This window comes from Meles meles, chromosome 5 (assembly GCF_922984935.1).
Source record: "Meles meles chromosome 5, mMelMel3.1 paternal haplotype, whole genome shotgun sequence".
NCBI classification, from domain to species: domain Eukaryota; kingdom Metazoa; phylum Chordata; class Mammalia; order Carnivora; family Mustelidae; genus Meles; species Meles meles.
Window position 1 is genome coordinate 90241545 of NC_060070.1, and position 22644 is coordinate 90264188.

At 56.5% G+C, this 22644-nt stretch overlaps 1 protein-coding gene across 2 annotated transcripts in view; it reads right to left on the reverse strand.

Annotated features, from left to right (window-relative positions):
* Positions 1-4099: 4099 nt before the first annotated feature.
* The window catches only part of TFEB (transcription factor EB), a 54246-nt gene continuing 35701 nt past the window's right edge, over positions 4100-22644 (reverse strand). For both annotated transcript variants that reach the window (XM_046005748.1, XM_046005749.1), the window contains exons 2-9: positions 10667-10901; positions 10324-10578; positions 9683-9760; positions 7821-7941; positions 7669-7725; positions 7015-7090; positions 6284-6431; positions 4100-5262 (exon numbers count right to left, since the gene is read on the reverse strand). In XM_046005748.1, coding sequence (XP_045861704.1) covers positions 4774-5262; positions 6284-6431; positions 7015-7090; positions 7669-7725; positions 7821-7941; positions 9683-9760; positions 10324-10578; positions 10667-10879 — 1437 coding nt within the window. In that variant the 5' untranslated portion in view covers positions 10880-10901 and the 3' untranslated portion in view covers positions 4100-4773. The remainder of the gene's footprint in view (positions 5263-6283; positions 6432-7014; positions 7091-7668; positions 7726-7820; positions 7942-9682; positions 9761-10323; positions 10579-10666; positions 10902-22644) is intronic.

The following is a 22644-nucleotide window of genomic DNA, read 5'->3' on the forward strand; positions in this document are numbered from 1 at the left end:
AGAGATTTTCCAGAAGGCACGGTTTGGGAGGTGCGGTGGGGTGGGGCAGTCTTCTCGTTATTTCCAGCTGGCTCTGCCGCCCTGGTCCGTCTTACTAGGGCTCCAGGCAAGATCCTGAGTCCTGTGGGCCTTGGTTTCTCCAAGTGGAAAGGAGGAGGCCAGAACCCAGTCCTCAGCTCTTCAGCGACAAAAGCAGCAGGAGGAGGGCTGAGCCTGCCGACACGGGCTGAGGAGAAAGGGCACTGCCAGCGACTGTGGCCGCCCTCCTCCAGCCCAGGTCCCGCCTGCCTCCCCTGCTGCCTGCCAGCCCCTCCAGCTCCCCGGCCGCTGCGGGGGTGAGAGGAGCAAGAGGGCCCCATCCTGAGCCCCGAGACAGGGTCCTCGCTGGCGGCAGGCGCCGCTCCCCGGCCTCACCGAAGACGAATCGCTCCCTTAATCACTCTGGAAAAGAACCCCAAGCCGATATAATATTATAATTAATTAATTCACTAAAAAGGTATTAAATTTCTCTCCCCCCTGTGGATATTATCTGAATTCATTGACCTTTAGAAAAATCACCCTCTAATTGTAACCAGGTCCAAAAGCATTTGCAGCCCGTCCCTTTTACATTAATAATATCTTCCCGGACTCGGCTCTGGCTGCTTAAATATTGTATAAATTCCACTGCCCCCCTCGGAAAAGAGAGAGCCAAGAAAAAAGATGTGGCTAAAGGAGCAGTAGAGGGGGGTGGGAGCCGGACCCTGAGAAGTGGGGGTCCCAGCAGGTGAGGGACAGGCACTGACTCCAAAGGGCTCTTTCTAGCTATTCTAGCTGATATGCCAGGTGGCCTGGAGGGGCAGGGGAGGGCAACGGGCTCTGAGATGGGGAAGGGGGTATGGGTTAGGAGCAGGAGTGTCACATTTGGGGTTCCTTTTGGGGGGGCTATGTGTTTGTGTGGTAGGGGGGTATCCAGAGTCTGTATTGGACTCTTATCCAAGTCAGTTCTCCGAGCAGTGAAGGAAGAATCTCAATTTAAAGGAGCAGCGCGTGATGGAAATCCCAAAGAAAACATTCTGAGGTCCCGCTGCTCCCTCCTAAGCTTCGTTCCACTTGCAGCTTCCCGGACAGCCCTGTCCTAGAGATGGCAGAGCAGGCCTCAGGCAAGGGGCTATCAGATGTTCAGGACACCCTGACGCCGAGGACGTAGGTACTAAGGGACAGAGAGCCAGTGCCGTCCCACCAGGCTTCAGCACGGCGCACATCCGCTCCTGGCCATCTGTTCGACGACCAGAAGGAGAAGTCTCCATGGAAGGCAGCAGTGGAAAGCCACTCTCCTGTGTGTTCACACCAGCGAATATGTCCGTCTCAGCCTGTGGGACTCAGGTCCCAGGCGCTTCCCGGTACAAGGAGGTGAGAAGCCAGCGGCTGGTGGGGAAAGACAGACAGACACATAAGTGGAGCTGAGAATGGCGGGATCCTCATGCCCAAAACCTCGCCTTCCACTTTGGGGCCCCACATGGGACCTAAGGGTGTGACAGCATCTCATCCTTCCCTCACCTAGCTGGGACCCCTTTCCCAGACCCCAAGGCTTGTTCTCAAGGCTTGGGGGGGCTTCTTCAGTGAAATGAGGAGGCTAGACAGGTCCATCTGTGCCTTCACAGCAGCCCGCTTACCTACTCTACCTTTTAAAAAATAATTTCCGGGGTACTTGGGTGGCTCAGTGGGTTGAAGCCTCTGCCTTCAGCTCAGCTCGTGATCCCAGAGTCCTGGGATCGAGCCCCACATCAGGCTCTCTGCTCAGCAGGGAGCCTGCTTCCCCCCACCCCCACTCTCTCTCTGCCTGCTTCTCTGCCTACTTGTGATCTCTGTCAAATAAAATAAAGTCTTTTTTAAAAAATTAAAAAATAATAAATAATTTCCCCCTCATGGAACAGAAGTCTGGGAGGGGCTTGTCTACCAATAAAGAGCCTGAATGAAAGCATTCCCCTTTTGTTTAGTCAGAGATGTCCATAACCACCAGTCCGGAGCTGTGAGCCTGACTCTGTTTCAGCCACAAGCTAAGGGTCATGCAGGCCAGCCTCAAATACACAACCCTCGAGGCACCTGGGTGGCTTAGTCGGTTAAGCATCTGCCCTCAGCTCAGGTCATGGTCCCAGGGTCCTGGGATCAAGCCTGGCATCAGGCTCCCTGCTTGGTGGGAAGCCTTCTTCTCTCTCTCCTACTCCCCCTGCTGGTGTTCCTTCTCTGTCTCTGTCTCTGTCTCTGTCTTTCTCTCTCTCTGTCAAATAAATAAATAAAATATTTTTTAAAACATATACAGAAACCCTTGCTGGTAGCTTGTTGAAATGCTGGAGGTATCACCTGTGCCTGCCCTAACCAAGCCCGCAGAACTGGCAGGACAGCCCCCCAACCCCCGCCCAAGTTTGGAATGTACAATGAAGCTGAGATTCCACTATCCCCCACTAGTGGGCGCCCGCAGGGGCCAGGTCCTGGACCTGTGGCGCCCTCTTGTGGTCAGAAACCCTCACACCTTCAGTATGGCCCAAAGGCGGGTCCAGACCCTGCTTCCCAGGTTGCCAGTGGTGGCTCCTCTGAAGCACCTAGGGGACCGGAAGCCAGCAGGCAGGCGGAGGGGATGTAATACAGCAGTTGTGAGGGGTTGCATGAGGCGCCAGAAGGGCAGCTCTCCACTCCATTGACTGAATCCCCAGGATGAAGGAGAACAGAGTAGGAGAGTTCTCATTTTGACTTGGGAGTTCCCAGACCCCAACGCCTCCAGTGTCCATCAGCTATCTCCCACTGACAGTCTCCCACTGAGAGTCCAGGAGGGGCTGAGTGGGGGTCGGGGGGGGGAGGGCTCCTAAGGCAGGGATGGTTCCCGCAGCAGGATGGGGCCCCTGGAGGGCGATGCCAGTGCCCCTTGGCTGGCTCAAACTCCACAAGGTCATCCATGGCTCCATCTGACCTTGAGATTAATCCTGCAGCCTCCACCAGTCCAGCGGCCATCAGCACCCACATGCCCAGCTCCCTTCCCTTCTCTCTTCTCACACGTTAATTGCTCCAATGTTGATTTGATCTCCAGTTCTGCACGGAGGAAATTGCCCTCTTTGCCATTTTTATCCTGGGAGTTTTAATTTTTTTTAATTAGGCCCCTCCGGCCTCTTAGGGCCCCTTGAGGGGAAAACCATTTTGGTACCTGACTGAAGACTATGGGAAGTCAGGAGAGAACTAGGCAAAGCCCAAAAAGACCCTCTTCTCCCTCCCCCAAGACAGCTGGGGCTCAAGAAGCTGCCACTCAGCCCCTCATTGCCCCAAGCCCATCTCCCCTTCCTGGATGAGGTCATAAAATCCCAGGATCTCAGAGCAGAGGCACATGGGAACAGAAGCCCGGAGAGAGGATTTGCTGAGTCCTCGCGGGCAGACAGAGCCAGAGCAGGGAATAGGGCCCACATCCTTGACTCTACCCAGAGTTGGGGACTCCTGCCTCCTCCCAAATTATTTCCATTGGATCCCCCTTTCCCTAAACCCAGAGGACTCAGCTCCTCAGTTACTAAGGAGCCTGTCCTGCCAGAGACACTGTCCAAGAGGAGAGGGGCCAGCTCTGCTGCCATGGAGCAGGCAGCTGGACCTTCTCAAGCAGGTGTCAGTCCACCCACCCAGGGCGGGAGAAAAATCTATAGAGGGGTGACCACTACAACAGGCATTCGGGGAACAAGAGAAACATGCTCCCCACCCTGGGCCAGGGGCAGTCTGGGCTGAGGGTGCCCCAAAGCAGCAGCTGAGAACAGAAGACTTAGTTTCTGAGCAACCAGATCCTCCACATCACCCAGCTCAGCTGTCTCGGGCCACAGCTGGAGGTGCGAACCAGCGAGGTTGCAGCGCCATCTTGTGGCCACAAGGAGGGACAATGACCCCTACAGTCTCCAAGTCCCCTAAGATGGGCTGCATCTCCAGCTTCCCTTAAGGCAAGTCTGAGAGGTGGGGGAAACCAGCTGATGGGCTTGTTCCCCCTCTCTGTCTCCCCCTACCTGACCCCCACAAGGGGCGCTTGAATTCTAAATCCATTATGGCGTGCACTGGGTTAAATCCTCCAGCTGTGCCCGCCCCAGACCCCTCCAAAGAGACAGGACAAGCAGGTACAAAGCACAGTGTTTACTAAAGGCACAAAGTGGGGAGCCTGGAGAGAGCTGCTCTTCCAGCAGTGACCCCACGCTCGAACAGGAACCCAGCGCCCCCTCTTCCAGCCACCCCCGCCCTCACACCACCTGGTAGAGAGCTGTTAGCACCAAAGGGGGGTGGGGATGCCAGGCTGGAGGACAGACTTGTGGCCATCTGAGTCCCAGAAAGGCAGGCCTGGGAACCCCCTGGACCAGTCGCTGCCTCGGAGAAGGAACTTCCTGAACCCCCTTGCTCTCACATGTCCTCCTTCACGAGCCGGGGCGGGGATCAGACCCAGAAGACAGAACCCTCCCAGGACCTCTTCTTACCCCTAGTACACCTGTCCCCTCCCTTCCCTTCATGATTTTGCCTCCACGAGCTGGGCTGAAGGCCTACTCGGATCCAGCCCCATCAAGAGGGCGATCCCTGGGGAGTACTGAGCCGGGTAGGGGGCTTCTCCTGCCCCCACAGGCTGCCAAGCAGGCACTAAGTCCAAACAGGGGGCCAACAGGAAGGCGTGAGGCGGGGCAGTTGGCTACGTCACACACAGTGCAGCCCGAGGGGTGGGAGGGAGGTGGCCCCGGCCTTCCCAGCCCCCAGGTCCGCCCCTGTTCCCCAGCATGGCGGCTGCCCGAGTCACAGAACATCGCCCTCCTCCATGCTGAAGCTGCTCCGGCGGCTACTGGCCTTGGAGGCCTCAGGGGACATGGTGGAGAAGAGAGGGTCAGAGGCCAGTGGTAGCAGTGAGTCGTCCAGGAGCATGAGGTCCAGATCCTTCTTGGACAAGTTGGGGAACGGGGAGCCATGCTCTGGCCCCAGAGGCTCGGGGTAGCCTTGGGGCCCTTCATCGCCCCCGCCCCCAAAGCTCAGGCTGTGGCTAAAGTCCAGGTGGTGGAATGGGGACGGCGGCTGAGGTGGCTGGGCTGGCAGGGGCAGCGGGGCCTGGGGGGGCAGAACCGGCAGTGGCTCAGGATCCGGGACCTCCGCCTCCAATAGCAGGGCCTCCCCGGGGCCCTCCTCACTGGGCAGCTCCTGCTTCACCACCTGCTGGGCCAGTTCAGCCATATTCATGCCTGATGGCGAGGTGGTGGGCAGGCCATGTACTCGAGCTTGCATTTCCAGCTCCTGCAAGTGGGGGCGGGCAGAGAGAGCAGAAAAAGAAGGCTGGGGGCACACACCCATGTGTGCCAGCTACCCTGCCCTCCAGCCCCCCCTCTGCAGCCCTTGTCCCTCCCCTTGTGGCACCCAAGACCACAGCATGACTCATGGGAAAGCAGGTAGAGGACGGCTCTAGAGTCTAGACCAGGGGGTTTTTCAAACTACAAGTCACAACTCATTTGTGGGTTGTGAAACCACTGCAGTGAGCCTTGACCAGCTCACTCTTTCTTTCTGTTTTCACTGAAACAGACTTGCCTAGACTAGACCAGAATAGAAACGATCAGAAGTCACTGCATCTATTAAGAATGAGGGCTCCTCCATGAAACTTTGCTTTTTCCCTTGGAGTATGGCCATGCGTGCTGGATGGTAATGCCAGCTGTATTAGCTCCTGTGAGAGACAGAGAAGTTTACAAGCTGCCATCCGTGGGCCCTCTGTATAGATGGCCAGCCTCCGATCCAGAGAAGACAGAGACCCTGAGCACAGCCAGGATTAGAACCCCCCCGCTCCGGGTGGCAGGCATGAGTCTCCCAAGCCTTGCTCTTCAGTCTGTCCCGAGTGGTGAGACTTCATGCTCCCCCAAACAGTTCTAGCTCCCTGCCTCCCCACACGGTAGGTCTGCATTTTCCCATCCCTCTTGAGGTTTGGTATAGGCGTGGATTTGCACTGATCAATGAAATGTGAGCAGAAGCGACAAGTGTCACCTTAAAAGGTGCACGTGGCTTTAAGAGCCGGCTCTGGATGTGCCTGTCCACTGGTCTGGGTCCCAGAAGGAAGGGCTCACAGAACAGAACCTCTAGCTGGTCCTTGTTGCTCAAAGTCACTGGAGATGTATTGTTAGCAAACCATTACGTCCATCCTCCCTCTTCACGGGCATCCTTCCCATTCCCCCAGTTTCCGAAGTGTAAGCACTGCCCCTCACTAAGGTCAAGAGCCAGGCCAGCGTCGGGAGTCAGAGCCGCCCAAGAAGTCCAAATGCAGGGGCCAGACCTGGATGCGGAGCAAGAGCTGCTTGTTGGTCATCTCCAGGCGCCGAGAGTGGTTCTCGAGCTCCCGGGACTTCTGCAGGTCCTTCTGCATCCGCCGGATATAGTCGACAGAGGCCTTGAGGATGGTGCCCTTGTTCCAGCGCACGTCCCTGTGGGCCAGGCAGAAGTAGAGGCGCGGGCTCAGAAGCATTCGCCATGCGCTCCACGGGTGAAAGCAAAACCCTGCTTGGATTCCAGAAGCCTCTGCTGCCTGTCCCAATGTTGCCCATAAACCCCAGACGCAACCAACCCCGATCTGTGGAGGCCATTCTCCATCTGTACGAAACAGACCCTCTCAGCTGACTTGGCTGGCGTGCCACCTCACGAATCTCATGCCAGCCAACAATTCAGGGCAGCCTCCCTCCCTAGGCCTTCCATCCCTGCTGCCAAAACCCACACCTGTCCTCCACTCTCACTCCTCCCAGCCCTGGGCCCCCTCTGTGCCAGCCCAAGTCCAAAGGCGTAAGTCCAAAAGCATCACTCCTCCTCGAGGAAGCCCCCTCCCGCTGACCCCAGCCTAACTGTTGTGATTGGGGCAAAGGACGGAATCTTCTTTCCCCCCCATGGATCCTAAGCTCTTAGGAGCCACCCCCCACCCCCCTGCAACCAGCAATTCCCCAGGTGCAGAAAGTACACATCAGCTGCAGCTGCCCCGCCCCCACCTCCCCACCCCCCACACCAGAAACCGCTCACAGGTCGTTGGCCTTGGGGATCAGCATTCCCAGCTCCTTGATCCGGTCATTGATGTTGAACCTCCGCCTCCGTTCAACTAAAGGTAACAAATCCCCAGGGAGCAATCAGGAAGAGGAGGACCCCATCAGGGAGAAGGGCCCAGCCCAGGGAGGGTGCCTTGGCCCTTCTGCGAAGGAATGAGTGACCCACAGAAGCGACTGCTCTGGGAATGTGGGTCCCGGGCACAGGCCTGAACCACCAAGGGGCTCTTCAAGGCCGAATCACCACGGCAAAGCAGCCAGTACCCCCCACCCCCCTACAGGGCTGAGAGTTCCCAGGCTCCACGCCCTAAAGGAAACATCTGATAGGATAAACCCATTCATTCTGAAGTCCTGGGGATTTCATGAATATCGCTTCCCCCAGGGGGCCCCTCTCCCATCCCTTCCTAAAAAGGGCCAGTGGGAAGAAAGCAGTGCTGGACCCATTCAGTCTCACCAACAGAGGATTTAAGGTATCTGGTAGGGAAGCCTTTCTAAGAGAGGCTTTTTTTTTTTTTTTTTTTTAAGTAAACTCTACCCTCAACCTGAGGCTCAGGTCAGAGAGGCTTTTCAGGCAGCCCTGTCGAGGAGAGCAAGGAAGAGGGAGGCGGGGAGAAGGCGCAGGCCCCGGACTCACTTAGGTTGTGATTGTCTTTCTTCTGCCGCTCCTTGGCCAGGGCCCGGCTCTCCGCATCTAGACGTCAGGGGAGAAGGAGAGAGATGCTGGGAGGGAGGAGGAGATGAGGGAGGAATGGGGAGCTGGGGCACTGGGAGATAGGGAGGTGGTACCTGTAAGCTCTCGCTTCTGGGTCAGGTCGGCAGGGCAGGAGCTGCTGGTGACGCCCACCAGGGAGGCAGTGACCTGGGGGTCACCACTGTACACGTTCAGGCGGCTGCTGGACAGGGGCAACTGTGGGGCGAGGTGGGGAGAGGGATGCGGTGAGCAGCCCCCTCTCCAGGGCGGCCCCTGCCCGGGGCCCATCATCCCATGGACACCCAGGGGCAGCCGTACAAGGTCCCCCACGCCCCACTTTGAGCTTGAAAGGCCCCACAGCCAGCTCGAGGATGTCAGAATCCAGAATCCTGGGCCTCTGCCCAGCAATTCCATGGAAAAGTCTGTAGGGGCGGAGGCTGAGGAAGGTGCGGCTCCTGCCCTCCAGGAGCAGCCCGCCCGCGGAGCCATCAGACCAGGTCACAGCCCTGAGGGGTGACAGATGAGGGGATTAAGTCCCAGGCACTAGGAAGCCCAGAGGAGAAGCACCTAATCGATTTTGGAGTTTCTGAAAGGTTTCTGGAGGGTGTGGAATGTGAATTGGGTCCCAAGCAGAGAAGCGAGGAGGAGGAGCAGGACAGGCAGGGGTGGGGACGACTGAGCAAAGACACGTGGCTGGACAGAGCTGGTGGTCGCCCCCAGATGCTCAAGCTGCAGGAGCAGACAGTGTGATGTGGGCAGCGCGGGGGACGCCGCCGGTTGGACTTGCAGAGACGCTGGCATTTTGTAATGGACAGCCAGTGTGGGGTGGGGCAGGGGCCTGTCCGGGACAGACTAGAGCTCTGGAATAATCACCCAGCTTCTGCCACAGGAACCCCGCAGAGCAAATCACGAGCCCAGAAGCCTAGGTGGGACACCAGCACCCCACCAGATACACGGAAACCAGAGAGGGGACCAGACACTGCGCCCTCTGGCCCTCTCCCTCTTCCAAGCCTTCAGTGCTCGGTGGGCAGCAGGTTTCAGACCCACCTGGCCCCGAGCAGTCCCGCCAAGGCCCTAGGCGATGTTGCAGGGCAGCAGGGATCTGGGACTGACTCTTTGACTTCCTACTACAAGATCTAGGGGCTTCCCCTCAGGGGCATGAGCTGGGGCCAGAGTCCGGGTCCCAGGGCTCAGGCCCGAGGGGCAGGGACACCCACAATTCCACCTGCTCAGTGCGAGATCTGTCACCCCGTGCAGAACTAGCCCCCATTCCTTGCCTTATCTAACTTCCCCACGGTTCTGCGCATAGACGGCATCATTCCCATTTTGCTGCTGAGAAAACTGGGGTCCAGAATAATTAAGGGACTTGCCAGGGCCACAGCCAAAGCCAGAAGCTCGGCCTCTTGATTCTAAGGCTGGCTTCTTCCCCTTGGCTACCTCACCTCTGCCTGGGAGGCCCAGAGAGCCTTCACACTGCCAGAAGGCTGCTGGAGGGAGGGGACAAAGCCAGCCCCCTATCACTTGTCCCATGGGGTGAGGGACATAGGCCCATCCCCACTGCGCCCTATGCTTTGTAGAAGAGGGAAGCCGCAGATCCCAAAGGAATTCATCAGCTCAAGGCCACACTGTTCCCCTCCAGCAGTGCTTTCCCTGCCTCCCCTCTGCTGAGGCCACCACTACCTCCTGCCCCTCCCCCAACACCCCCCCCCCAACTCAAAGAGCTTTCCCCAACTGCCCAGCCACCACTCCCCACTGAAGCCCCATCGTGCATGCATGCTAGGCAACTCTCTCTGGAGTCATAATTTTGCTGGGCCGTGGGCTCTGATCACACTATTTGACAGAGGTGACTCTCATCTCTGTGGCAAGATGGCTCTGCCCAGGTGAGGACCCTGTAGAGCCACCATAGAACCTCTGCCTCCTCCCTCTGACATACCCACCCCACCCTGGCCAGCAGTACCGTGTTGGGCATCTGAGTTTCAGGGTTGATGAAGCCCAGGACATCATCCAGGCACATAATGTTGTCAATGACATCAAACTGAAAGAGAGAAGTCCATCTGAGGAGAGCCCACTAGGAGAAAGGCGCAGGGAAGGGGCACTGGGACAGCCACTGACCTGAATGGACCTTGGAGCCCACCCCCCCAACCTGCTAATCTCTGGGGAAAAGGAAAAAGGATCAGAGAGGGGATGAGCTGTCCAGGTCCCACAAGCCCCCAAGGCTCTTCCCAAGGAGCAGGCAGCCCAAGGAGACTGCTTTGTATACCTTCTGTCTGGACATGACTTTGCAGGTGTGTTGGGCTTTCCTCTATGAGTCTCCTGTTTCTCTCTAGCAAAGCTTTCAAAAGAAGGGAAGAGGCTTCCCTTGTGAGACTAGGGTTCACTGGCAGGGCTGTGTCTCCCCTCAGACTGAGGGTCCCTAAGGGCCGGATTGTGTCCCCCCCTCAGAGTGGGGCCCCCTGAGGGCAGGACTGTGTCTCCCCCCTCAGACCGGGAGGGACTCTAACAGCGGCACCTCGCCTCTGCCATTAGACTAGGAGTCCCAGGAGTACAGCAGCGGCACCAGCTTTGCTCACCGCAGCCACTGGCCAGCCCCTCACTCACCTCCCTCTCAGGGTTGGAGCCGATGTGCAGCATGGCCATAGGGCTGTTGGGAGCACTGTTGCCCGCTGAGGAGGACATCACGTGCCCGGCCCGCACCCCGGGGGAGGCTGCCGGCAGGGGCTTCGGGGAGCCCTGGGCCGGGCTGATGTGGGCGGCAAACTTGTTCCCGTAGGTCTCTGACAGGTACTCCCGCACCTTCTGGTCCCGGGACTGCTGCAGGTGGTAGGAGGTGGGGTTCTCCAGGTAGGACTGCACCTGAGAGGGGGGCAGAGAAGGCAAGTGTTCTAGGGGTCCCGGAACCGGGCTGGGAGGGGCCCACACCCTACCTTAGGACAGGCCCTACCTTCAGGACCTCCCCTGGCACAGGCGGCGGAGACTGGAAGTGGACGGGGGTGCTGATGGCCGGAGTGGGCGGCCCGCCCAGCGCCTGCTGCTGCTGCTGCTGCTGCTGCTGCATGTAATGCATGACGGCCTGCTGCTGCATGCGCTCCCGCTGCTCCTCCTGCTGCGCCTGCTCCCGCATGAGCTGCATGCGCAGCCCGATGCGCGATGCCATGGCGGCCACCAGCACTGGCTCCCTGCGGGTGGGGGGCGGGGTTGGGTCTGTGAGACGCGGGCCCTCTGGGTCTCCGGACCAGGGGACGGCACCTGTCATACCGGAGAAGACACCGAGGCCCAGAAGGGAGAAGGGGTTCGCTCAAGGTCACCGAGCAAGAGGGTGACAGAGCTGAGACTTGACCCCAAGTTTCCCACTTCCTGAGCCAGACATGGAGACCCACTTTTCTCCGTTCATTGCAGCTGGTCGGCCCCAAAACGTTGGAGTCAGTCTTGAGTCCTCTCTTTCCCTCATGCCACGTGGTGATCCTGGCAGATCTGACTTCAAATGCATCCCCTCTGCCACCACCAGCCTGTCGCATGCCTTATCTGGCTTCCTGAAGGAGTCTCCTAACGTTCAGATTCCCTCTTTTCTTGCCCTACAACATTCTACTCGTAACTCAGTAATCAGAGGGATCCTTGTTAAACCTTTGTTTAAGTCAGATCCTGTCCCTCCCTCAGCCCAGAACTCTCAACGGCTCCCACTTCACTTGGAGTAAAAGCCGAAGTCCTTCCCACAAAAGGCCCTCGTGATCCATCCCCATCTCATGATCCCCTCTGACCCCATCTGCCCCTGCTTTCTCCCTTGTTCCACCAGCTCTGGCCACCTCCCCAGCCTCCTTATAATCCCCCAAACACAGCAGGCACGCTCCCACCTTAGGGCCTTTGCACTTGCTCCTCCTGCAGTCTGGGATGCCCCTCCCCCAGACATCACTCATTCCTTCACCCCTTCCAAGGCACAAATGTCCTGTTCCAACAGAGACCTTCCACGACTAACCTATTCAAAATCGCAAAATTCCCACCTGCCCCCCCAACACTCCCTATGCCCCTTCCTTCTTTGTGTTTCTCCGTCACACTTATCACCATCTTAACCATTATGCATCTTTACTTAGTTATTTCATTCACTGTCTATCTCTTTCCCACCAGGAATGCAAACTCCCCTGAGGGGAAGCACTTTGTCTGTCTTCTTCCCTGCTGTGCCTTCAGCCTTTAGCCCAGGGCCTGGGACACGGCAGATGTTCTGCAAATGTGTGCAGGGAATGACTACTATTTATGAATCAGGCACTGGCGATACAGCCCCAAGCTAACTAGAGTCCCTGAGCTTGTGAAGTCAAAAGTCCAGGGAATGAGAAAAGCCACCTGGGATGCCTGAGTGGCTCAGTGGGTTAAGCCGCTGCCTTCAGCTCAGGTCATGATTCCAGTGTCCTCGGATCAAGTCCCACACTGGGCTCCTTGCTCCACCGGGAGCCTGCTTCTCCTTTTGCCTCTGCCGGCCACTCTGCCTGCCTGTGCTCTCTCTCTCTCACTCTAACAAATAAAAATTTTTTAAAAGAAAAAAAGAAAAGCAAGCCCACAGGCCATCACGATCCCAGGCAGAGAGGGTCACTGCAGGGTACCTGGGCCTGCAAGGGTCTGGGGAGGGCTCCCACCACCCAGGATGTCAGCCCTGATCATGGATGGGTCTCGGTGGGCCCCCAGGCTTAGTCTGGAAAGGGGGAGGAAAAGACGGAGCCCAGCTGCAGGCCCTAACTCACAGAGGGACCCTGGCCCATGGCTTCCCTTGGAGGCTTTGTCTCCATAGGCGCAAAATGAAATGGGTGGACTAGGTGATTCTAAGGTCCCTCCCAGCTAAGAGACTCCCTGACAGGTACAGAGCCCCCAGGGGTTCCCCAACTCCATGAAGGTTCCCGCATTATCAAACAGGGCAGACCTGGGCTGAAATCCCGGCTCTGCCCTGTCTTGGCTGTGTGACCTTGAGCGAGTCACTTCACCTCTCTGAGCTTCAGCTTCCTCCTCTGCCAACAATTTCTACTGTCAGACATTTGGTGAGCCTGTGAAGTGAAAAGATGGTGTCTTACACAGCGCCTGGCACTTGGTAGGCTGAGTGCAGAAGTAAAGGATAAACACAAGACCGAGAGAGTCAGCTCTAGGACAGACCAGAGCCCAGAGCTGTGCCCGGGGGATCTGAAGAATGAGAGCCAGACCTCTGGTGGGTAGCAAAGGAAAGCAACATCGCCTCATGCCAGACATTAGACTAAGTCACTAAGTACCTTGTGGAAGGTACTGGCAAATATTCACTGAAAACTACTGGGTCACGGAGATAACAATAATTTGCATCTATTTGCGCATTTACTCTGTGCCCGGTGCTGTTCCAGGCACTTGAACCTCAAACACGCCCATGAGGTAGTTTTGATTATTCTCATTTTACAGGTAAGGAGAAACAGAGGCACAGGGAAGTTAAGTATCTGGGGACAGAGACAGAGCTTGGACCCAGTCCAGTGTGGCTCTCCAGCCCATGGCGGGAGGAGGGGGGTGCATGGGGCATAGGGGGTTGCTGACCACTGTGTCTCCACACAGAGCTGGGAAGGAGCTTGTCCCGGGCTGCATGTCTGGTTAGCTCAGGGCCACAAATGGAGCCCTGGCCACCGGACCCCAACCTAGGGTTCCCTCTACTGCCACAGCTGCTTCCTTGCAAAGCGAGTCCACACCTTCCCCCTCTCCTTGGAGCTTTGCACTTTCTTTCCTCCCTTCTTTTCCCCCCAACGCCAGGAATTAGTGAATCAGCCCCAAGGGTCTCTGCCCAGCTCCCAACAGGACAGTCCCCAGGAAGAAAAGATCAGACAGCCATCCCTTCCCCCTTCTCTGTTCTGCAGTCAGGACCCAGCTGCAGCCTCTACCCCTTTTCTGGGCTCCTACAGAGGATAGCCTGTCTTCACCACCATCCCCCCACCCCCTGCAGCCCTGCAGACCTCACCGGCTCTGACCCCAGCCCAGCCCCCTGCCCTGCCTCTGCAGGCCCCACAACCCTGCTTGCTCACAAACACAGCGCCAGGCAGCCTGCCCCTCCGGGAACAATCTGACTTCAGTCGGTCCCTGCTGGGGGGAGCGGCACCAGGCCTGGCAGTGCCAGCCGGCACGGGGACGACTGGGGGAGAACGAGCCCCTTGTTTCTCTGACAAAGGGCTGGGTGCCCGTCCCAGGCTGAGCTAGAGCTGGCTGCCGCGGGAGAACCTGGGCTCCGTCCTGCTGGGCCTCTCGCTGGCTGTGCCAGCCTCGGTCTGCTCAGTCTGCTCGGCTGGAAGAGGCCAGTGGGAATCCCGGCCCGGCCAGCCCCACAAGAATCGCGACCAGCCAGGTGCCCGTGCCTTAAGAGGTGTTGGGAGCCTCAGCCTGTCTACTGTCCTCTGACAGAGGGCGGCCCAGGGGCACAGCAGAGTCAGGCTTCCTCACCCCACCCGCCCCACCCCCACTGTCAATGCTGTCTCCCCGGCACAGCCCAGCCTCCTCCCCTGGCCCTGCCTGGGTCACTCCAAGCCTGGCCTTGGGGGGGTGGGGATGAGCACAGGGTTAAGGGAGGGCCTTACAGGGATCTGAGGACAGATTGGGTGACCCAGGAGAGCCTCTGGGCATGCTAACCATTCCCTGCCCAGCCCTCAAGCACTCCTCCTCACTCTCAACGCCTGAGGGACCATTGCCAGCCTCCCCCGGGGCTCATCTGTCAGGAAGAACCGGGAGGAGGGACACAGGAGAACCAAAGGATCCCCTAGTCCTCCCCCTCATCTGACCTCCAGACCCACCAGGCCTGGGAAGGGCTCCCCAGTCATGCACTCGGTAACAGCCGAAGCCTGGAGTGCCCACTATCCGCAGACACCAGCGCTAGGAGTTTCCCTGGCCCCTTACCAGGTGACACCCCGCCGAAAGGACCAGGGGGTCTAAAGCTCCAGAGAAGCCCAGCGTCTCCCCAGTCCTCTAGCAAAGGTAGCAGGGACTGAAGTTTCAGCCAACCACGAGAGCGGCCCCTCTCTGCGCCCCCAGAATCCACAGCCATCCTCGCCTCCCTCACCCCACTGTTCACTCAGAACCTCCCACCTGACCACCCCTGCCCCAAGCTGCAACTGGGTTCCCAATCCAACAGATGCAGCTGAAGCCCTCCCCCACCACCATCCCCCGCTGCCCCCATACCGGCTGGGGACTCTGGGAAAGCCACTCTCGTGCCTTGGTTTTCTCTTTGGTCAAATGCAGCCAACAAGGGCACCTGCCCCTTGGGCTGTCAAGGGGACGAAGTGGGTGTGCGGCACTCCCTAGCATGTCCTCAGACATCCCATAACGGACAGATGTGCCTCCAAAGCCATGCACGTCTCTGGTCAAGGCCAGGCCAGTTTCAGCCCCTGCGGGGTTCACCCTCATCAACCCTGTACATGTCAGCATGAACCCGCTGGGAAGCTTTCCTAAGGGAAGGGGGAGACCGGGCGAAGGGAAAGACAGAGAGTAATCACTGGTCTCCAGGAGTGACAGGCACGGAGTGGGAGGCTTCCAGAACAGAAAAGCCTCAGCTAGAAGGATCTCAGAGACTGAGGACTGAGTGGAAAATGAAAACTATAGAATAAAACGTACAGCCTGACCCCATTTAGACAGGAAACAGGGAGACATGTAGAACAGACTAGGAGCATCAGAAGGGTTGCCCTGGGGCAGGGCTGGCCTCTGTGCTTTCATATACTAACTCATCCATTCTTCACAACAACACCATGAGGTGACTACTATTATTGCCTCCAGTTTTCGGGGCGGGGAGGGTACAGAACTGAGGCACAGAGAGGTGAAATAACTTGCCCAGGGCTGCACAGCGGATGAGTAGCAGAATGCACACTTAAACCAGGCTGCCTGGTTCACAGGCCTCACTCTTGAGCTTCTTTCCTGGGCTCCTCCAGGACTCCCAGCTGCGCGGAGTGGGTATCAGTGGGCTGGGGAGTGGTAAACAGTGTTCTTGGAGTTTCTCATTCATTCTTACTTTTTTTTTTTTTTTTTAAGATTTATTTATTTGAGAGAGAGAGAGAGCAGGCGAGCGCACATGGCAGGAGGGGGCAGAGGGAGAAGGAGAGAAAGAATCCCAAGCAGACTCCCTGCCAAGCACACTGAGCCCAAGGCAGGGCTCGATCTCACAACCCTGAGATCAAGACCTGAGCCCAAACCAAGAGTCGGATACTTGACTGCGCCACCCAGGCACCTCGTATGATTCTTTTCATACAAGGGGAAAAGAAAGGGCAGTTTCCAGGGATTTGTGAGGACCCCACCTGCTTCTGGTCATATCCAAAGCTGGGGTTCCTTCAGTTTACCCAGAGTCTGGCCCAAGCCCTGCCCTCCTCAGTGTGATGGTTGTTAAGCCAGCCGAGGACCCTGGGTGGGGACACTGAGTGACCACCGGAGGGTCAGAAGTCACACACCATTTGGAGTTGGAGGGCCATGAGCCAGATCGAACTCCATTTCCACTACAGCCCCAGACATGAGCCTTCAGAGGGAGCATGATCACGCAGTGCCCCTCAAATTGCTCCAAGTAGAGCCAGGACCCTTCAATTATTTGCAGGGCCTGAACTTCTCTGGAGATTTTTCTGCCTCCCAGGTGATCCTTTAAAACTTGGAACAGGAAGGAACGCCTGGGTGGCTCAGTCAGTCAAGCTGCTGACTCTTGATTTCTGCTCAGGTCATGATCTCAAGGTCGTGAGATCAAGTCCTGCATTGGGCTCCACGCTCAGCATGGAGCTTGCTTGATATTCTCTCTCCCTCTCCTTCTGTCCCTCTCCGACTCTCGTGAACGCATATGCACGCTCTTTCTCTTCCCCAAAATAAGTAAATAAAATCTTTAAAAATAAATAAAAAGAAACCTTGGCTTAGGAAGGAGAAAATATGTACCCAATTCCTAAGTGGATGCCCAATAGAAAAGCATCCATGGGCTCACCAGAGGACACACACACCAGAAGGTTCACAGCAGCCCTATGGATAGCACCCAAGCCAGAAAACACCAGACGTCCATCACCAGGGAAATGGATAAGGAAGCTGTGGTACACACACACACACACACACACACACACACACACACACTGGACTGCTACTCCACAATGAGAGTAAGCCCACTGTTGCTACTACACACAACAAGGACGCGCTCGCAGACAACGCTAAATAACGCACAAAACACACCCAGCACCATCAACATCTGTGCTGTTCAAACAGGAAAACAAATCTTCTGTGAGAAGTCAGGATCCCTTGGGGGGACCTTGGGGGCAGCGCCTGAGAGGTAGCCCAGGGCAGCCACCTGTGGGGACACTGGGAATGTTCTGTGATGGTTGGCGACGCGGGAAGTCAAGTTTATGAAAATGCAAGCGGGAACTCACAATGTGTACACTTTTCGGCATGTGTGTTTATACTGTCATTAAAATTTACATCGAATGAGGCCCGACCTTAAATAATTTAAAAGAAGAATGGAACAAATGGCTCTCAGCTCTGCCCAAGTGTGGCTCCCTGGACTTTAAAATGCCTTCGTGGGGACCAGGCGACCTCAACACCGCGGACAAGTGTGGGTGCCGCCTCTTTGGAAAAGCGAGCGGGCGATACGGTTCAAAGCCTTCGAGAGTAGCCACCCGCCCGACAAGGTGATCCCACACAGCAGAAAAGGCTTTTCTGCATCAAGATGGCCATCATATTATATAGAGAAAAATGAAAAATGCTCTCAATGTCCCGCAGTAGGATGGTTAAATAAATCATGTTGTAGTCCTCCGGCTGGAATGTTATGTGTCCAGTTAGTAACCGGGCGGTGGATACATCAAGTATAAAAAGTGGAAGGCAAAATCGTACAGAAGGTCTGATCATCACCGTGGAGAAAATATACAGAAAACCCTTTGGGGAGGAAATATACGAAAATATCAGAATTCTGTTGATGATTCAATCAGGAGTGTGTGTTTTTAACTTTTACTTTCTGGGATGTAACTCTTTTTCCATCATGAACACGTACATGTTTCTAATCAGAAAATAGTATTTTATACTAAGAGTTAACACCAACGGTACACTTACTACGTGCGAGATGGGCTTAAAGCATCTTACTGGACTATCCTAGTCCCTTCCAATACTGTTCACTCCTTTACCAGCAAGGAGAAAGGCACAGAGAGGTGGTCACTTGCCAAAGGTCACAAAGCTAATGGATGGTGAGGCTGGCCCCTGGGGTTTAGAGTTAGGCCCCTCCTCTTGCATTTGGGGCAGGAGTGGTCGCATTTTGTTTTAGGGAGTCCCACTGAAGAAGCTCCCTACCAGCAAAGAGTTTCAGTCACCCATCTCTTTCAGCCAGCCCAGGGGGCCAGCGGGTGTCTGGGACGATGGAATGGTCTAGAATCCCCAAACGCAAGCAGAAAAAACTCTGCCCTTCCTCAAAGGGCAGAGATAATTTCCTGAATTCCCAGAAAAACACATGTCTCGTGGCTGAAACAACAAAGGGTACAAGCCCAGCCACCGGGATGCCTGTTTAAGCCATTTACTGCGTTCCGTGCCTCTGTGGTCAGAAGAAGTTTCCCTCTGATCCAGGCTCTTACACACTACCAGTTGTGCGGGAGCCTGCCCAGTGGCCTTGGAGGGGAAATCAAACCAGCTGCTAAAGGAAGGCCTCCTGGACAGGTCCTGAGGCTCCCGGAGGCTGGGGGAAGGACCCCGTGACCCCTGGTGTGAACTTCCAGCCTTGGGAAGGGAAGAGAGGGGAAGATTCCAGGACCTGGTTTGTTTTGTCTTCTCTGAGCTCCCCTCTGGCAGAGGCAGTGGCAAAGGAAGGCCAGATGAACTAAGAAACAGAACAAAAATGTTGCACACAATCCCCATGCCTTAGGCCACGGCCATTTGAAATGACCGAGGTGGTCACAGAGGTACCCACAGGGCCTGAGGCAGGGGGTTCATCCACTGGCCCAGACCCAAAGATAGCTGGGGAGGGGTGGAGGGGGATAGATAAGATTCCCAGGAGCCTGCCCTGCCTGATGCTATGAGAACCCCGCCTCAGAATGTTTGGGTTTGAGTCCCAGCCTCCGGCCTGACTCAATGTCTCAGCCTAGCCTCAGTGTTAAAATCAGTCAATCAGTCAAGTGGGGCTTTGCAGCTGGGACCACCTCTCCCAGAACAGGTGTTGGGATGCTGGGTACGGGAGCCTCTGCAAGGGCAGAAATGTGGGCATGGGAGAGATGTCACCACTTACTGTCCCTTTGTCCATGCCCACCTAGGGCATCCCTGGACCAGTCAGTCTCCTGTTCCTTTTAAGTTTCTTTTGAGAGTGCTCGCTTCGGCAGCACATATACTAAGTTTCTTTTGAGAAAGGGTCCCATAAACACACACACACACACACACACACACACACACACACACAAACACACACACACCCCGTATCAAGATCCCAGGCTGGGGCAGGGCCTAGCAGTCCCCCTCTGCAACTCATCTCTCCTTATGGGACAGCGCAGGAAGGCCTCGGGCCAGCTTTTCCTGTTACTGGGCACCCTCTCTGCTTCCTCTCCAAAAGCCTGGCGTTCTTAAAAGATTTTCACTTCCAGAGCTTGGGTATCACATAATTCACTGCAGTGCGATGGGAGAGGTAAGTGGGTAATAACAATCCTACCTCTGGGTTCTAAAGAGACCAGGAGTAGGCAGGGTACTCAGCACAGTGCCTGGTACTCTGGAAACACTTTTTTTTTTTTAAGTTGTTTTTGGTTTTTTTTTTTAAGATTTTATTTATTTTATTTGACAGACAGAGATCACAAGTAGGCAGAGAGGCAGACAAAAAGAGAGAGGGGAAAGCAGGCTCTCTGCTTCGCAGAGAGCCCGATGCGGGGCTCAATCCCAGGACCCTGGGATCATGTCCTGAGCCGAAGGCAGAGGCTTTAACCCACTGAGCCACCCAGGTGCCCCTGGAAACACTTCTTAATTCCAGTGGTTTGTTACCTGGTCCAGCAGTTCCCTGGGGGTCATGCAAGGCAACCTCCGGCTGCCTCCAAGATTGAAAAAGAGCAAATGGAAATCACACTCGCCCTTGGTAAGTGTACAGTCTTTGAATGGAACGTATTTGGTACCAGGAGCAAGAATGGGGTCAGTAGCACATGCTTTTAACACTTTTGTTTTATTTTTATATTTTTTATTTGATTTTATTTAATTTTATTTTTTTATTTCAATAAGGCCTTTTCTCCTTGAACCAAGACATAATTCACCCCAGCAAAATGCACAGATTTCAAGCGCACAGCTCAGTGCACTCTTACAGGGGTGCACCCCTGTGTAATCACCCCCCAGATCAAAACAGAGGACATTTTCATCACCGGGGAAAAGTTCCCTCCAGGACCCTCCCCTAGAGGGCATGTCCCATCTCACCTCCCTCCCCTGGCTCAGTGTCACCCAACCTTGGACAGACAGACAGGCTATCAAGTGGGATGTGGGCCTCTGTCTCTCTCCTGCAACATAATCACTCGGCCAAACGGGACCACTCTTGGCCGAGGCTGAACAATCCCCTGTTTGTGATGAATAAAGACTGGGGAACAAACAGTGAGTTCTAAGAGGAAGCGAAAGCTCCAGAAGAGTGGTCTGCACAGAGCACATCAGTGGCAGCCCAGTGAGACTCAAACCCAGGACGCAGCCCACTCAGCACTCAGAGCACCTGCCTCTAGGGGGCCCACTCCAGGAGGCCGGGGGCAGGGAGGGCGCTGGGAGGAGTGTGAGGGGGGGCCAGGGGCTAGTTTTTCAATCTCTGAATGCAGACAGGAGGTGGGGAGGAGGGAGAGGAAGGGGAGGGGAGGCAGAGGGCAGCCACAGCAGCTCCTGCTCAGTGGCTTCCAGTGCCCACAGCTCAGGCCCATCAGCCCCACGTCCCAGCTCACATCCCACAGGAAAGGGTGGGAGCTGGCGCCTCCTGGCTGGCCCGCCTGCTGGCCCCGGGGCAAGGCACGGCAATTGTGCGCCACAGGGAGAGGCTTCAAAGGCAATCCCAGACCAGAGAGGCGCCCGTCTAGTCCCATAGGGACCAGCTTGGACCCTGGCATGAGGCCTGCCCCAGGAAGACTGCCACTGGGCTTTGGGGGACAGGGGGACATGTAGCCGAGGGAAGCGTAGAAAGAAGAAACTAGAAACCTTTCTTCTTTCTTCCTAGTCTACCTTTGTGATATGCACAGACACAGCCCAGCCACACAGGCAGACCATCTGCCTGCCTGTCTGTCTCTCACACATACCTTGCCATACCCCTCACCCTGCCCCTCAGTGGGCAGCAGCCTCTCCCCACCCCTCTTCCTTGCTCCCTTGTCCCCACCATCTGGACACCCGGTTCCCTTGAGCACCCTGCCTGCGGCTATACTGCCAGGTTCTCCAGTGGTTTCCTGGCCACCTACCTGTCTCCCCGGTACAAGGAAGGTTTCAGAGAAATCAGCTTTCTTCTGAATCTCCATCCCATCCCACCCATCAGAATTCCCAGAACGAGACACGGGGCCCCAGAATGTTGCTTGTCCAATGACCCAGCACAGGCTCCGTTATCCCCTGTCCTCTCACTCAGCAAACACTTTTGAGTCCTTATTCTGGAGAGGGCGCTATCCTAAGCTAAGCATGGACCTCTATCAGATCATCCGTCCCCCACAAACACTTCACAGAACAAACAGCACCTCTGGCGGCTGAGAGAACCGAGACTCAGAAAGGTTAAGTGACTTGTCCAAGGTCACACTGCAAGAACACGGTGAAGGGGCATGCAAGCCCAGGAGATGCACGATCACCACCACCTCCCACCCAGATGAGGAGGCCAGGGGCCTAGAGGGAAGACCCCTGTAAACGCCCCCCGAAACTTCCAGTCCTGTCCCATCCCTGTCACCCTCAGTGAATCCAGGTTCGCAGAGAGGCTGGCATATCCTTCCCTCAGGCCCCCAAACCAGGGCAGACTCCACCTGCCTGCATCTCTTCTGCTTAACAGCCAAGACTGATCCGTTCCCAGGGGCTCAGGACACAGGTGATGTTCATGTCACGGAGGCCGCTCCTGTGAGTTGTGAGAGGGTCTTGGAGGGAGGGAGAGATTAAGTCAAGCTGACTAGAGAGAAACGTGATTATACAGACGGAGGTCTGGCCTGCACCGAAGCAGGGACGGGGGAAGGGGCTCCCCAGATACAAAAGGGGCCCGAAGTGCAGGGAAGGGACTTGAGATTGGGACTCCAAGTGTCCCGAGCCCCTACTGACCTCCCCCTCCCATCCCAGCCAGCAGGCCCGCATCTCTCTGCTGAGGGCGGATTGGCTGAGCTTTTGCAGATGCTAGATCAGCCTGTATGGCCCCTGACAACCCCCCCACCCCACCCGAGGAAAATGAGACATGACAGTCCGGACCCTTGGAAATGAGTCTGTTCCGAAAGGGCTCCCTCAGCTCGGCACGAGAAACCTGGATGCTTCCCAAGGACACGGTGTTATTAGAAGACCTGCACTAGTCTATCCATGGCCCAGCTGTGACATCAGGCAGGTCCTGTCCCTCTCTGGGCCTTGGAACCTGGCTGATAACATGAGAGAGCAGGACGGCATCCCTGGCAGGCCCCCTCCTGCTCTGTCCAGGCATGCTGAGCCTCTGGACAGCTTGGATGCGACCAAGGCCACGGGCCCATGCAGCCAGCCTGCAAGGCAGGAACGGCTCCTCACTGTCACTCCCGCTGCTGCCCAGCACGTGGGAACACCAGGACTGTGGTAGCCTTGGGGACACAGCCTCGGCTTTTCTTGCTCCTCAGGGGATGGCAATCCCAGCTGTGCGCACACACCCTAGTGCTTCAGCCCCATGCTTGGGCCAGGAAGACTCAGGGCCTCTGGGCAGCACAGAGGAGCAGGCAGCCAGCACGACAGAGTGCCTTCTGGCTTCCACCTGACGTCTCACTCCCAGCCCGGCCCCGGCACCTGGGCCCCCCTGCCCCAACCCTCCCTGCCCTAGGCCCA